Source organism: Echinops telfairi, unplaced genomic scaffold (assembly GCF_000313985.2).
Source record: "Echinops telfairi isolate 266 unplaced genomic scaffold, ASM31398v2 ScPeMD7_443;HRSCAF=831, whole genome shotgun sequence".
In the NCBI taxonomy this organism is placed as follows: Eukaryota; Metazoa; Chordata; class Mammalia; order Afrosoricida; family Tenrecidae; genus Echinops; species Echinops telfairi.
Window position 1 is genome coordinate 33,543,988 of NW_022104341.1, and position 12,908 is coordinate 33,556,895.

The 12,908-nt window shown below is 37.0% G+C and overlaps 1 protein-coding gene across 1 annotated transcript in view; it reads right to left on the reverse strand.

Moving 5' to 3' along the window:
* The window catches only part of SH3GLB1 (SH3 domain containing GRB2 like, endophilin B1), a 33,241-nt gene extending 20,783 nt beyond the window's left edge, over positions 1-12,458 (reverse strand). The window contains exons 1-3 of the mRNA XM_045292045.1: positions 12,423-12,458; positions 12,118-12,259; positions 3,789-3,917 (exon numbers count right to left, since the gene is read on the reverse strand). Coding sequence (XP_045147980.1) covers positions 3,789-3,917; positions 12,118-12,259; positions 12,423-12,458 — 307 coding nt within the window. The remainder of the gene's footprint in view (positions 1-3,788; positions 3,918-12,117; positions 12,260-12,422) is intronic.
* Positions 12,459-12,908: the final 450 nt, after the last annotated feature.

Below are 12,908 nucleotides of genomic sequence, written 5' to 3' on the forward strand. Positions count from 1 at the left end.
TGAAAATACATCCTGCATATCAGATATTTACATGACAATTCATAACAGTAGCAAAATTACAGCTATGAAGTAGTAACAAAAATAATTTTATGTTTGGGAGTCACAACATGAGGAACTGTATTAAAGGGTCGTGGCATTAGGAAGGTTGAGAACCACCGTCCAAGAGGGTCACTATGAATTGGCATCAACTCTATAGTTGTGAGAAGTGAAAATATGAAAGATGAATTTTCTACCAAATCAGTTAATTATACTAGTTCAAATTACTATAAGAAGTATAGTAATTACTATAAGAAGTATTTGTGGCTAGAGTTCAAGTTGTGTACGTGTGCTTATGAAAGCATGATGCTCACAACATTTTAATAAGCAGACCAATTCACAATTCCTGTTTTCACATGTAACCATTTTCTCAATTATTTATAATTCATAGTTTACATTTATAACTTGGGGTGGGGCTGTTCATGCTTTTGGAACATATAAGCATTGATATTTTAAAAAGACAAGAGTAGAAAGTAGACAATACCTGAGGAACCACAAGACCCACTCCCAGAATCACTTCTGATAACTAGCTATGTAGTCGTACATTTTTGCATGGTAAAATGAGATTAAATTTGATCTTTGTGAGAAGTAGTACAGCTTGGTAGCTACAAGTCAGTAAAGCTGTAGAAATTTTAAGCACTTTCAGATATGAAGGAATTATATTTTGAAGACCATAAAGTAAAAGTTTGAAGTTGTACATTTTAAAGCTAGTAGTCAATGATTTATGGCATTATACAATATATCTTTCTGACAGAGATAACTACTAAAATTTTATCTAATCACAGAATTTGCGAATGACTTGATAAACCAGGAAAACTACTTAATCTACTATTCCCCAACCAATAAGGAAAATTTCTTGCAGATCTTACTTATTACAGTACTGAAAAAATATACACAATTAGAACAGTAGCTATAGAAATCTAAAATAATTTCATATTATGCAAAAATAACATTTGAGGCATAATAATGATGTTTAATTTCAAGTTTTAGAGTTGTTCATTAGACAAGACATTACAACATTAAGAAAGCTGGCACAGCTACATAAGAAAACAGAAATCAAGTATTATTCCAACATCCAGGGATAATATTAACATTGTAGAGATATGTAAGAGGAAATAAAAATAAGATGATTCGCCCTCTTTTCTCTCAATATGCACTTTAGAAAGTTTGGCATTACAAATTCTTTGTCTCTGAAAAGCATGTAAATCAAGAATATTTTGAAGGTCGTCTCTTTTGAAATGTGATCATAAAGGAAGATCAAATCCAAAACCAACCTTTAGTTTTCTGGTAAAAGATTAGCACTATAAGGCTCTGTGGCAATAAAGATACTAAAATATTAGCAATTTTATCTTGAAAATATAAATCCAATGCGCCATACCTACTCCGCCATATAAAAGCATGAGATTTCTTGCTATTTTTGCACTTTTTATTTATCACATTCAGACTCATTACTTATTCAACAATAAAACTGTTGCCTTTCTCCTCTACTTTTCTGGAGAGTGGACACACATTTTGTTTTCAATTATATAGGAAAACCTGCAAAAGATGGAACCTGTGAAAGCTGTAAACCTGTCAGGAGAAGGTTAAACTCAAATATGAGAGCGGCTACAAAAAGTTTGTGGAACAATAAGCTTTAACAGATAATGGGATTTTTCCATGAAACATGCAAGAGCAGGAACCTGACAGGTCTCCCGTTTTCCTGAGTTTCACAAGTTTTCCACCACTGGCAAGGTGCAGGTCTTACCCTCAGTCTCTGTTAGTGGAAAGTATTTGAAGTTTCTCCTCTGACAGGGCCTTAGTCTGACTGCTAGCGTTGACCTTTTCCACTTTCTTTCCACAGATGTAGTAGCTTTGATTCCTATGTATTCTATCTGGTAAGGTCCCAGTGTGTACTCTACCACTCACGTTTGTTGTACTGTGGATGCCTATCGGTGGCTGTGATGCTGAAAGTGATGCCACAGGAATTTCAAATACCAGCAGGGTCACTCACTCATAGAAGATGGATGTGCTTCCGGACTGGTCAATACTTTCAAAGTCCACTCTGAGGACTAAGGTGCATCTAATCCCCAAGCTATAGAAGGTCAAATTGTATATGCTAAAGCAGATACCTACACTTCATCCTGGATACTGGGTTCCAGTACAAAAGCTTTTACTTGTCAGGGGTGCTGAGTAACTTTTTCTGAAAAGGGGAGGGTAGGGCAAGTAAGTTTGAAAATCTTTGTTCTAGACCTAAGACAAAAACCAAAACCAAACTCACTGCCATTGAGTCAACACTGACTCATAGAGACCCCCTGTGGGTTTCCAAGACTGTACTTGTTTACTAGAGTAGAAAGCCCAGTCTTCTCCCCAGGAGCTGCTGGTAGTTTTGAATTGCTGATCATTTGGATCCCAGCCCAACGTGTAAGCACTTCACCACCAGGGCTCCTAAGATGGGCAAGTAAAATAGGAACTGGAGATCTACTTCTGGAAAAATGTGACAGTGAAAAGCCTTATGAATAGCAGCGGAATACTAATACAGTGCTAGAAGATGAGTCCTGTAAAGCATTTAAAGCCGAGGAAGAGCTACATCCTCCTCCAAGTATCCCCAATGCTATTAAGCAGACTGACTCACAGTGACCCCTAGATAGGGTTTCTGAGATGACTGTAGATCTTTACTTTCTCCTGAGGAGTGGCTGGTAGGTTTGAATTGCCAACCTTGTGGTTAAGTAATAAAGTCAGTGGTTCTCAACCTTCCTAATGCGGCGACCCTTTAACCCAGTTCCTCATGTTGTGGTGATCCCCTAACCATAAAATTATTTTCATTGCTACTTCATAACTGTAATTTTGCTGCTGTTATTAATTGGGCAACCCTTGTGAAAGGGTTGTTGGACCCCCAAAGGAGTCGCAACCCGCAGGTTGAGAACCATTGTACTAAGTAGTCCAATCCTTATACAACAGCACCAAATCACCAAACCAACCTCAACGACACGACTGCAGTAAAGCTTTTGGAATCTTTATTTGTGAATGGAGCATGATTAAAACGAGAAAAAAAAAGCTGTAAGTATTAATTTAAAATGTGCCAAATATGAATCTGGAAAACTGGAAGTCATCAAAAGTGAAATGGAATACACAAAGCTCAATATTCTAGCTATCAGTGCTGAAATGAAATGGTATTGGCAATAGTGAATTAGATAATCACAGAACCTATCATACTAAGAATGACAAAATGAAAAGGAAGGATGACATCTTTATCCAAAGAACTTTTCTAGACATATCTAGACCTAGAAGTACAATATTGTCAATGACAGAATATCTTTAAGCCTAAAAGGAGACCAGCTAATATAACCACTACTCAAATTAATGCGCCAACCACTAATATCAAAGATGATTTTTACCATCTTCTGCAGTATGAAATTGAGCAAACATGCAATGAAGAAGTATTGATAGTTACTGATGATTGGAATGTCAAAGTTGGAAGCAAAAAAGGAACACTGGCACTAGAACATAGGGTCTTAATGAAAGAAAAGATGAACATGGTAAAATTTTGTAAGGTGGAAGAATTATAAATGAAAATATTAAAAATATATGCTTAAATATGTTAAATTCTGGATTGAATTATATCACTTATATTTCTTCATTCATAATTTCAAAAGAATAAATTTCAAGTTAAAACGGATTCTACTAGTATAGATAAATGTAAAATATATTTTAAGACCAAAAAACCTACACGTAAACATATTTTTACTAGACTCAGGCTTTTTGCCTTCACTTACCATAAGCTGTTCCCGGTCCGAACTCAGTCCCTGCATCAATCATATACTGTCCCAAAAGTTCTGGGTTGTTTATACGACTTGGAGCTTTTCTATCCAGTTTCTCATAAACAAATTCTTCTATTCTGGCATCTGGGAGAAAAGTAAAAATTACCAATGTTTTCAAATGCAAAAGTTCTTGCTTTCCTATAAAACATTTATAGCCCTGGCAAATGTTGGGCAGCTAACATCAAGGTCAATGGCTCAAACCAATAACCACCCAACAGGAAAAAGATGAAGCTATCTCCTCCCTGAAAGGTTTACAAAGCCTTGACAATCCTAAAAAGCGTCACTGAGTCAGAATCTACCCTATGGCAATTGTTAGGTGCCATTGTTAGGTGGCTCTGACTCATAGCGATCACATGTACAACTGAACAAAACACCACCCTATCCTGCATCACCCTCACACTTACTATGTTTGAGCCCACTGTTGCAGTCACTATGTCAATCCATTTTGTCAAGGGCCTTTCTCTTTTTCTCTGCCCCACCTCCTTTACCAAGCATGATGTCCTTTGCCAGGGACTGGTCTCTCCTGACAACATGTCCAAAGTATGTGGAATACAATCTTGCCATCATTGACCCTAAGAAGCATTCTAGCCATACTTTCAGGGCAGATTTGTTGGTTCTTTTGGCAGTTCGCAGTAATATTCAAACTCATTTTTCCTTCTTTGGTCTTCCTTATTCAATGTCCAACTCTCACATGCATAGGAGGCAACTGAAAATACCATGACCTGAGTAAGGCACACAACTCAGTCCTCCAAAGTAACCTTGTGTGTGAGTCTGGGTAGACTAGAGAAACAAATTCATAGACACTCATGTGTATAGGAAAGAGCTTTATATATAAGAGCAATTGAACATTGAGAAAACATCCCAGCTCAGTCCAGATCAACTCCATTAAGTCTGATATTAGCCCATGTATCTGATACCAATCTATAAAGTCCTCATCAGACACACGAAACACGTGGAAGATGCTTAATGCAGGAAGATCACAGGCCTGTGGGTGGGAAGTCTTCTGGATCCAGTGGCATTGTAAGGATCTCAGTGCTGGCAGGGGTTTCCACATGCCTTCTCCAGGTCCAGGGTCCTCGCTGCCAACAGCATAGCTCCATGTGTCTTGTCAGTAGAGTCTCTCAGGGAGTGAGCATGTGTCCCACCTCCAACGAGCTATTTATCTCCTTAGTGCTGCCAAATGAGGTTATCAAACTACCACCTGATTGACTGGTCAGACTCCACCCCTCCACTTTGAATCCTCAAATTGACACCAGATTATGTAACTACTACACCTTGCTTTTCAACAGGTCTTGTGCAGATTTACTCAATGCAATATGTCATTTGATCTCTTCATTGCTGCTTCTATGAGCATTGATTGTGGATGCAGGAAAGACAAAATCCTTGTCAACTTTTAACCTTTTATCTATTATCATGATGTTACTTATTGGTCTAGTTGTAATTTTAGTCTTCTTTACATTGACTTGTAATCCATACTGCAATCCTTGAACTTCATCTGTAACTGCTTCAAGATTTCCTCACTTTAAGCAAGCAAGGTTATATCATCTGCATATCGCAGTTTGTTAATAATCCTTCCTCTAATCCTCATGCTACATTCCTCTTCATATAAACTAGCTTCTCTGATATGCTCCCCATACAGATTCAACCAGTGAGAGAACACAATCCTGAAGCTTCCCTTTCTCGATTTTAATTCATGTAGTATGCCCTTTTTCTGTTCCCACCACTACCTTCTGATCCATGTACAAGTTCCTCATGAGCACAATGAAGTGTTTTGGAATTCCCATTCTTCTCAAGATTATCCAAAGTTTGTTATGGTTCACATCGTCAAATGCCTTGGCGTAGTCAATAAAACACAGGTAAACATCATTCTGGTGAAGTAAACATCTTTTTGGTGGTCTCTGCTTTGAGCCAGTATCTATCTGACATCAGTAATGGTGTATCTTGCTTTACGTCTTCTGAATCTAGTCTGAATCTCTGGCAGAGCTCCTTGTTAATATACTGCTGCAACTATTGCTGGATGATCTTCAGCAAAAGCTTACTTGCATGGATCACCTTTCTTTGAAATGGGTACAAATATGGATGTCGTCCAATCAGGTAGCCAAGTGGCTTTATTCCAAATTTGTTGGCACAGACTAGTGAGTGCCTGCAGTGTTTCATCAGTTTGTTAAAACATTTGAATTGGTATTCTATCATTCTCAGAGACTTGTTTTTGGCTAATGCTTTCAGGGCAGTTTGGACTTTCTTCTTCAGGATCATTGGTTCTTGCTCTGATGCTACCTTTTGAAATGGTGGAATATCAACCAGTTCTTTTTGATACAGCAACTTTATGTATTTTTCCATCTTCTTTTAATGCTTCCTGCATCATTCAATATTTTGCCCACAGAATCTTCTAAGCTTACAACTTGAGGCTTGAATTTCTTGAGTTTTAAAGGTATACTTAGCGTGTTCTTCCGCTGTGGCTTTCTAACTCTACAGCATCAGAGTGGGTTTAAACTCTTTAAGAAGCCCGTGGGGTGCAGTCCTACTCTGTCCCATAAGGTCATTATGAGTAAGAACAAGTTTGTCTCTTTAAAAATAAACCATGTATCACCTCTTGAAATAAATGCAAAATTATCATGTAATCATGAACATTTTAGCATGTGACTGTATAAATAGTATAGGTGTAAGAAATTAATATTTTAGGAATTTAGTAAAATAGCATTTTGGAGCCAAACTATTTAAAAATAAGAGGAATTTCTAGATTGGTATCGGACATATAGACTAATATCAGACTCATGGACTTGATCTGGACTGAGCTTGAATGTTTTCTTAATATACAATTACTCTTTTATATAAAGCTCTTTCTTATACACAAATAAATTCAAAGCATAATTTGAGAATTCTATGGAATTTTAAATTCCAGAAAACCATTTGTTAATAATTCATTTAATATTTAGTAAAGTTGCTTTTACACCATTCATATAGCACCTAAAGAGTAACTTTTTTATAGTACTATTTTATTTTATTATATAAATAAATAAATTTTATTTATTTATATAATATTTAATCATTTTATTAGGGGCTCATTCAACTGTTACCACAATTCATACATACTTCAATTGTGTAAAGCACATTTGTACATTCAATGCCCTCATCATTCTCAAAACATTTGCTCTCCATCTAAGCCCCTGACATCATCTCATTTTTTTCCCTCCCTCCCCGCGAGCCCCCCCTCATGAGTCCTTGATAATTTATAAATTATTTTGTCATATCTTACACTGTCCATCTCCCCTCACCCACCTCTCCGCTGTCCGTCCCCCAGGGAGGAGGCTATAGGTAGATCCTTGTAATCATTTTAATCCTTGTAATTGGTTCCCCCTTTCCAAACTACCCTCCCTTCACCCTCCCAGTATCGCCACTCACACCACTGGTCCTGAAGGGATCATCCATCCTAGATTCCCTGTATTTCCAGTTCCTATCTGTACCAGTTTACATCCTCTGGTCTAGCCGGATTTGTAAGGTAGAAATGTCATCATGATAGTGGCGGGGGGGGGGGCGCATTTAGGAAGTAGAGGAAAGTTGTATGTTTCATCATTGCTACATTGCACCCTGACTGGCTCACTGGCTCGTCTCCTCCCAGAGACCCTTCTGTAAGGGGATGTCCAGTGGCCTACAAGTGGGCTTTGGGTCTCCACTCCGCACACACACACCCCCAATTCACAATGATATGATTTTTTTGTTCTGATGATGCCTGATACCTGATCCCTTCCACATCTTGTGATCACACAGGCTGGTGTGCTTCTTCCATGTGAGCTTTGTTGTTTCTGAGCTAGATGGTCGCTTGTTTACCTTCAAGCCTTCAAGACCCCAGACGCTATCTCTTATGACAGGCATGCACCATCAGCTTTTTTCGCCACATTTGCTTATGCACCCATTTGTCTTCAGCGATCCTATCAGGGAGGTGAGCACACATGATATGATTTTTTTGTTCTTTGATGCCTGATAACTGATCCCTTTGGCACCTTATGATCATGCAGGCTGGTGTGCTTCTTCCATGTGGGCTTTGTTGCTTCTGGGCTAGATGGCCGCTTGTTTACCTAGTAACTTATAACTTTGAATATATATTCATAATTTCAATTTTTTTAGGTATAAAAATATGGGAATAAATTACATCAAAGAACTAAACAACCACATGTTTCTGGTACATTTAGCTCACTCTCTCTAGAGCCTAAGTAAAATATGGGAACTTAAGGACTAGACCAATCCAAAGTTGTGACAGTCTATACACATATTAGCAATATGATGCTCTCATTTTACTTAATTATACTTAAAGTGTAATGGTATCACTGAGCACAAAAATCACTAAACTTCAGTATTAAAATACAAAACATTAAGTAAAACAAAGTGACAGAATATTTGAACAAGTGGTCAAAGCTTCGTTAAGTCTGAAAAAAACATATGGTTTAGAATAATGTTTATAACAAAAGGAATTCACTGTTACATCTAGGAGGTGTCACAGGGATAAATGGGGAGGGAAGAAAAAGTTTACAGAAACGGTAAGATAAAAATTAAGATTATAATTCATAAAGAAGTTTAAGTCATAACAGGTTCACTTTAGATACCTCAAACACATTCCTACAATAGTGTATATTTCATACTGTGCACTGAAAATTTTAAGAATGATTGAACACAGACATTTTAGGAGTTGGCAAAAGGATGTTATAGGCTGCTGGAATGATATTTATTTTTTGTGATAGACTATTCCACATAGAAGGTGCCAACTAAATTTCAGAATCTCATTTTATTATTAATTTTTTTAACTAAGGGAGTGATTTTCAGGTTAGTTGCTTTTCTATCTCATCATAAGTTTAAAATTGGATCTTGTACTGATTTATTCAGTTAATAAAACCTTTGTAATATTAATATGTTTCACTTTAATAGCTCATTCCGTAGGTCATAAGCTTACAGTGTGCAAGCAATCCTACATATATATTTAAAACCCCAAGTTCTGAAAAATCATATACTAAGAATAAGTCCTGTGGAAAAACTGAGTTAAAGTGTGGGTTTGATTACTCAAAATCTATGTAATTTCGTAATTGGAGCACAAAGAAAAAAGAGTAACGATTGCTCAGACCTAGTGATCGAGACACTGTTTCAGAGAAAAACTTTATATAAGCCATTTTAACTTTGCAAGTGTTGCTATGAGCTGGAATTGACATGATGGCAGCAAATTTTTTAAGCCTCTTTATACCAGTATCATCTCTCCATTTACCAAGAGTGCATGAGCTTGTTCAAACCAAGAAACCCCACAGCCATTGAGTCAATGCTGACTCAAAGGCCCCAAAGGGCAGGTCAGATCTATGCCCTGCAAGTTTCAGAGACTGTACCTAAGTCTTTATGGGCGTAGAAAGCTCTTTCTCCTGAGCAGCAGGAGGTGGTGGCTTTGAAATGCTGACCTTTCAGCCCAACGAGTAACCACCAGGGCTCCTTATGAGTCATTCAGAAAAATACACGTAACAGAGTCCCTATACACAAGGATTCTAGATATGGCAAAGAAGAGGAAAAATGTCTACTTCCTTTCTAAAGTGCCACAGATAGTATTTAAGTAACCTTACATGGGTATAAAATACCAAAAGGCTATTCCAAAGATAATGAATCTTACTTAATGGGTAAAAAACGTATTTCTAAAAGTCACAACAATTTAACTACTAGACTAATATGGATTAGGAAGAAAATCTTGTCAATTTGCTTCTGAAAATCATATAGTGACAGAACCTATGGATCACAATAGTCTGATTTACAATCAATCAAAAGCATGTCAGAGGACAGGGCAATGTTTGTTTCCTCGTATATGGGGGTCATATGAGTGAAGGATCAACTGACTACAAAGTGAAGTCCCAGTTTAATTGAAACAACAAAGAAATACTAACACATTATGTAGAACTTGTGTGAAATAGCACAAATGTTTAAAGTCTGTAACTTAAACTAGTTATCTAAAAATAAATTTATAGGCTTTCAAATCATGGTCATAACTAAACTAGGAAAAAGGGGAAGGAAGCATGCATTACTGCCTTTTGTATTTTGTTTTGATATATAAATTTCATAGTGAAAAGATAGGGTTATCTAATCCTGGTTCTACTTCAAGGTCTATTTCAAAATAGTTATGCTACTCTGAACAAGATACTAACTTCTTCCCCCCACTATCATGATCCCAATTCTACCTTACAAATCTAGCTGGATTGGAGGATGTACACTGGTACAGATAGGAACTAGAAACACAGGGAATCCAGGACAGATGAACCCCTCAGGACGAGTGGTGGGAGTGGCGCTACCGGGGAGGATGGAGGGAAGGTGAGGGAGAAAGGGGAAACAGATTACAAGGATCTACATATAACCTCCTCCCTGGAGGACAGGCAACAGAAAAGTAGGTGAAGGGAGACGGTATAAGATATGACAAAATAATACTTTATAAATTATCAAGGGTTCATGGGGGAGGGAGGGGAAAAATGAGGAACTGATACCAAGAGTTTAAGTAGAAAGCAAATGTTTTGAGAATGAGGGAAACAAATATACAAATGTGCTGGACACAATGGATGTATGTATGGATTGTGATAAGAGTTATACGAGCCCCCATAAAATGTTTTTAAAAAAAGATACTAACTTCTAAGGTTCATTCAATAAACAATTATTTACCTTATATATAAGGTTATTGAGTTAAGTGATGTGAAAACCATAAAGAGTTGTCTAAAATTCAAATGAAACAATTTATATGGAAATGTAAACAACATAAATATACATCACTAGTAATAATTTAAGCCTTTACGTAATTTTCCTTCAATTCTTTAGGGATAATTTCCCCCTTGATTGGCAGTCTGCTGGCTCAAATCCAAAGAACTGGAAATCAAATGATGAGCGAGATACTGGATCCAGACCTAGCAAAAAGCAAGCAAGCTTTTCCAGAGTGTCCACATATACAGGAAACAGACCACACCCTTGAGGAGATTCTCTTTCAGTTGACTCATCTCACTTGCCAAATAACAGAATCCTGGCCCAGCTAAGTCTGACACATAACCTAACGATCACAGTCTCAAATCAACTGATTAAGGAAGCATCTTCATAATGAGTGACATTCTTTAGCTTAAAAGCCAATCTGTTGTCTGACAGTTGACTCCGAGCAGTAGTTTCAGTTCTAAGTAAAAGAGTTTCTGAAGGTTGAGGTTCTTCCAGTCTTCATTGGTCAAATCTGGCCCTTTCATGAATTTGAATTTGGTTTACGTTTTTTCCTGTTCTCGCTGGGGCTTTTTGTTGTACAGTATCATCAGTAGTGGTAGCTGGGCACCATCTCGTTCTTCTGGTCTCAGGACAAAATAGGTCATGCTTCACATGGCTACTAGCCCAGTGGACAGTTTCTTCTGTGAGTCTTTGTTTTCTACCATTCCCTTTTCCTCTTGATGGGAGAATACCAATAGTTGTAGCTTACAGGGCTGGTTTACAAGCCTGTAAGAACCCAGATGCTACTCCACAAACAGAATGTAAAACATTATTTTTATGAATCATATTATGGCAACTGATTGAGGTACTTCATACAACTATGATCCCTAAACCTTTTAATGTTGTAAACCAATTCCTTGAGGAATATGGCTTTGTATAGAAAGTCTCCATAACTGTGCTCTCTGCATTATTTATTATATATATATATCACACATAAAAACACATACAGACACACATAAGGCTATAAGCACACCTACCGCATATACTCGTGTATGAGCTAAGTTTTCCAGCACATTTTTAATGCAGTTTTTGTGGTAAAATTAGGTGCCTTGGCTCATATTCGGGTCAGCTTATACACGAGTATATATAGTACCCAAGTGCATGTTGTGGATGTGTTCCTAGACACATATATGCATTGACCTCTACGTATATAGCCACACACAGTATTGGGCTGTTATTACTACTGTTGCAAAATTACTCCTTTTAATTGCATACTCTGTAGTGTCATCATTATTTTGGTCAAGTTCACTAGACTTCACCCACCAAATGTCAATTGTCTACTTTCTGAAAGTGATTCTCTATCCCTAACCCCTTCCCATCCCTAGTAACCAAAGAACGCAGTTTTCTTGACTTTTTAAAATAGGGAGACCACATAATATTTATCCTAGATTTCATTCAGCATGTAATCCAGATTTATTCTTGTTATGTTTTATGCTCATTTTCTATAGTTTTGTTTTTAAATATTAAAGAAACCCCACTAAAGTACTTTTTAACATTGGTCAGTAAGAGAGACAAGTAATAACATTTTTCTTACTTGGATTTGGCTGCAATAACACTTCTGTTTGTTTCATTATTTTTTCTGTCCAGGTTTTGGTACATTCAGCTTTGCTAAGGAGGTTCTCTAAGTGAGCATCCAATTCCGTCTTCTCTGCCTGGCCAAGCTTTTCTTCTGTGAACTGTTAGTTAAGAGAAAAAAAATGAAATAAACTTCAAAATTGAGAAAAGTGTAACAAGAAGCAAACACAAATTCTAACAATTCCAAAGTTGCAACTGTGCCTAAAGTTAGTTTGTAAAGCATTGCTTATGAATGGTGTGCTTTTGACCCTATGGTATCCATACCTTTTTTATGATGACTTTATCTTGTGGTTCACACATCCTTAGTTCTGCTAATGGATGGTATGAAGTCTATAGAAAACCTAAGTCCACTGCTTACATATACAAATGTTTTGTACATAGAAGGTAGGTAAGTATAGTGGTAAAGAAGAACTGTCAGCTGAACTTGAATTTAAATCCTGACTGTACTAGGTGAACTTGAACAAGCTAAGAAATATTCATCAAAGCTTGCTTAAGACCATCATGGACAAGCATCTCTTGCAGTGTTGTAAAGATCAAGTAGTATCATATTTAAATCAGCATTTAGTGCTTGGTAATGGTAATTTTAAATTTAAACGGCTGCTTATGTTTACTATATTGTTACTTTAATCACAGCTATGCCTCCACGGGGCATTCAGGGAAACTATTTGTTTCTTCAGGATATGTTCTAGAAATTGCTTTAGGAAACATACTTTGGAACACATCTTATTCATCCTGTGAAGGCACGCCTTG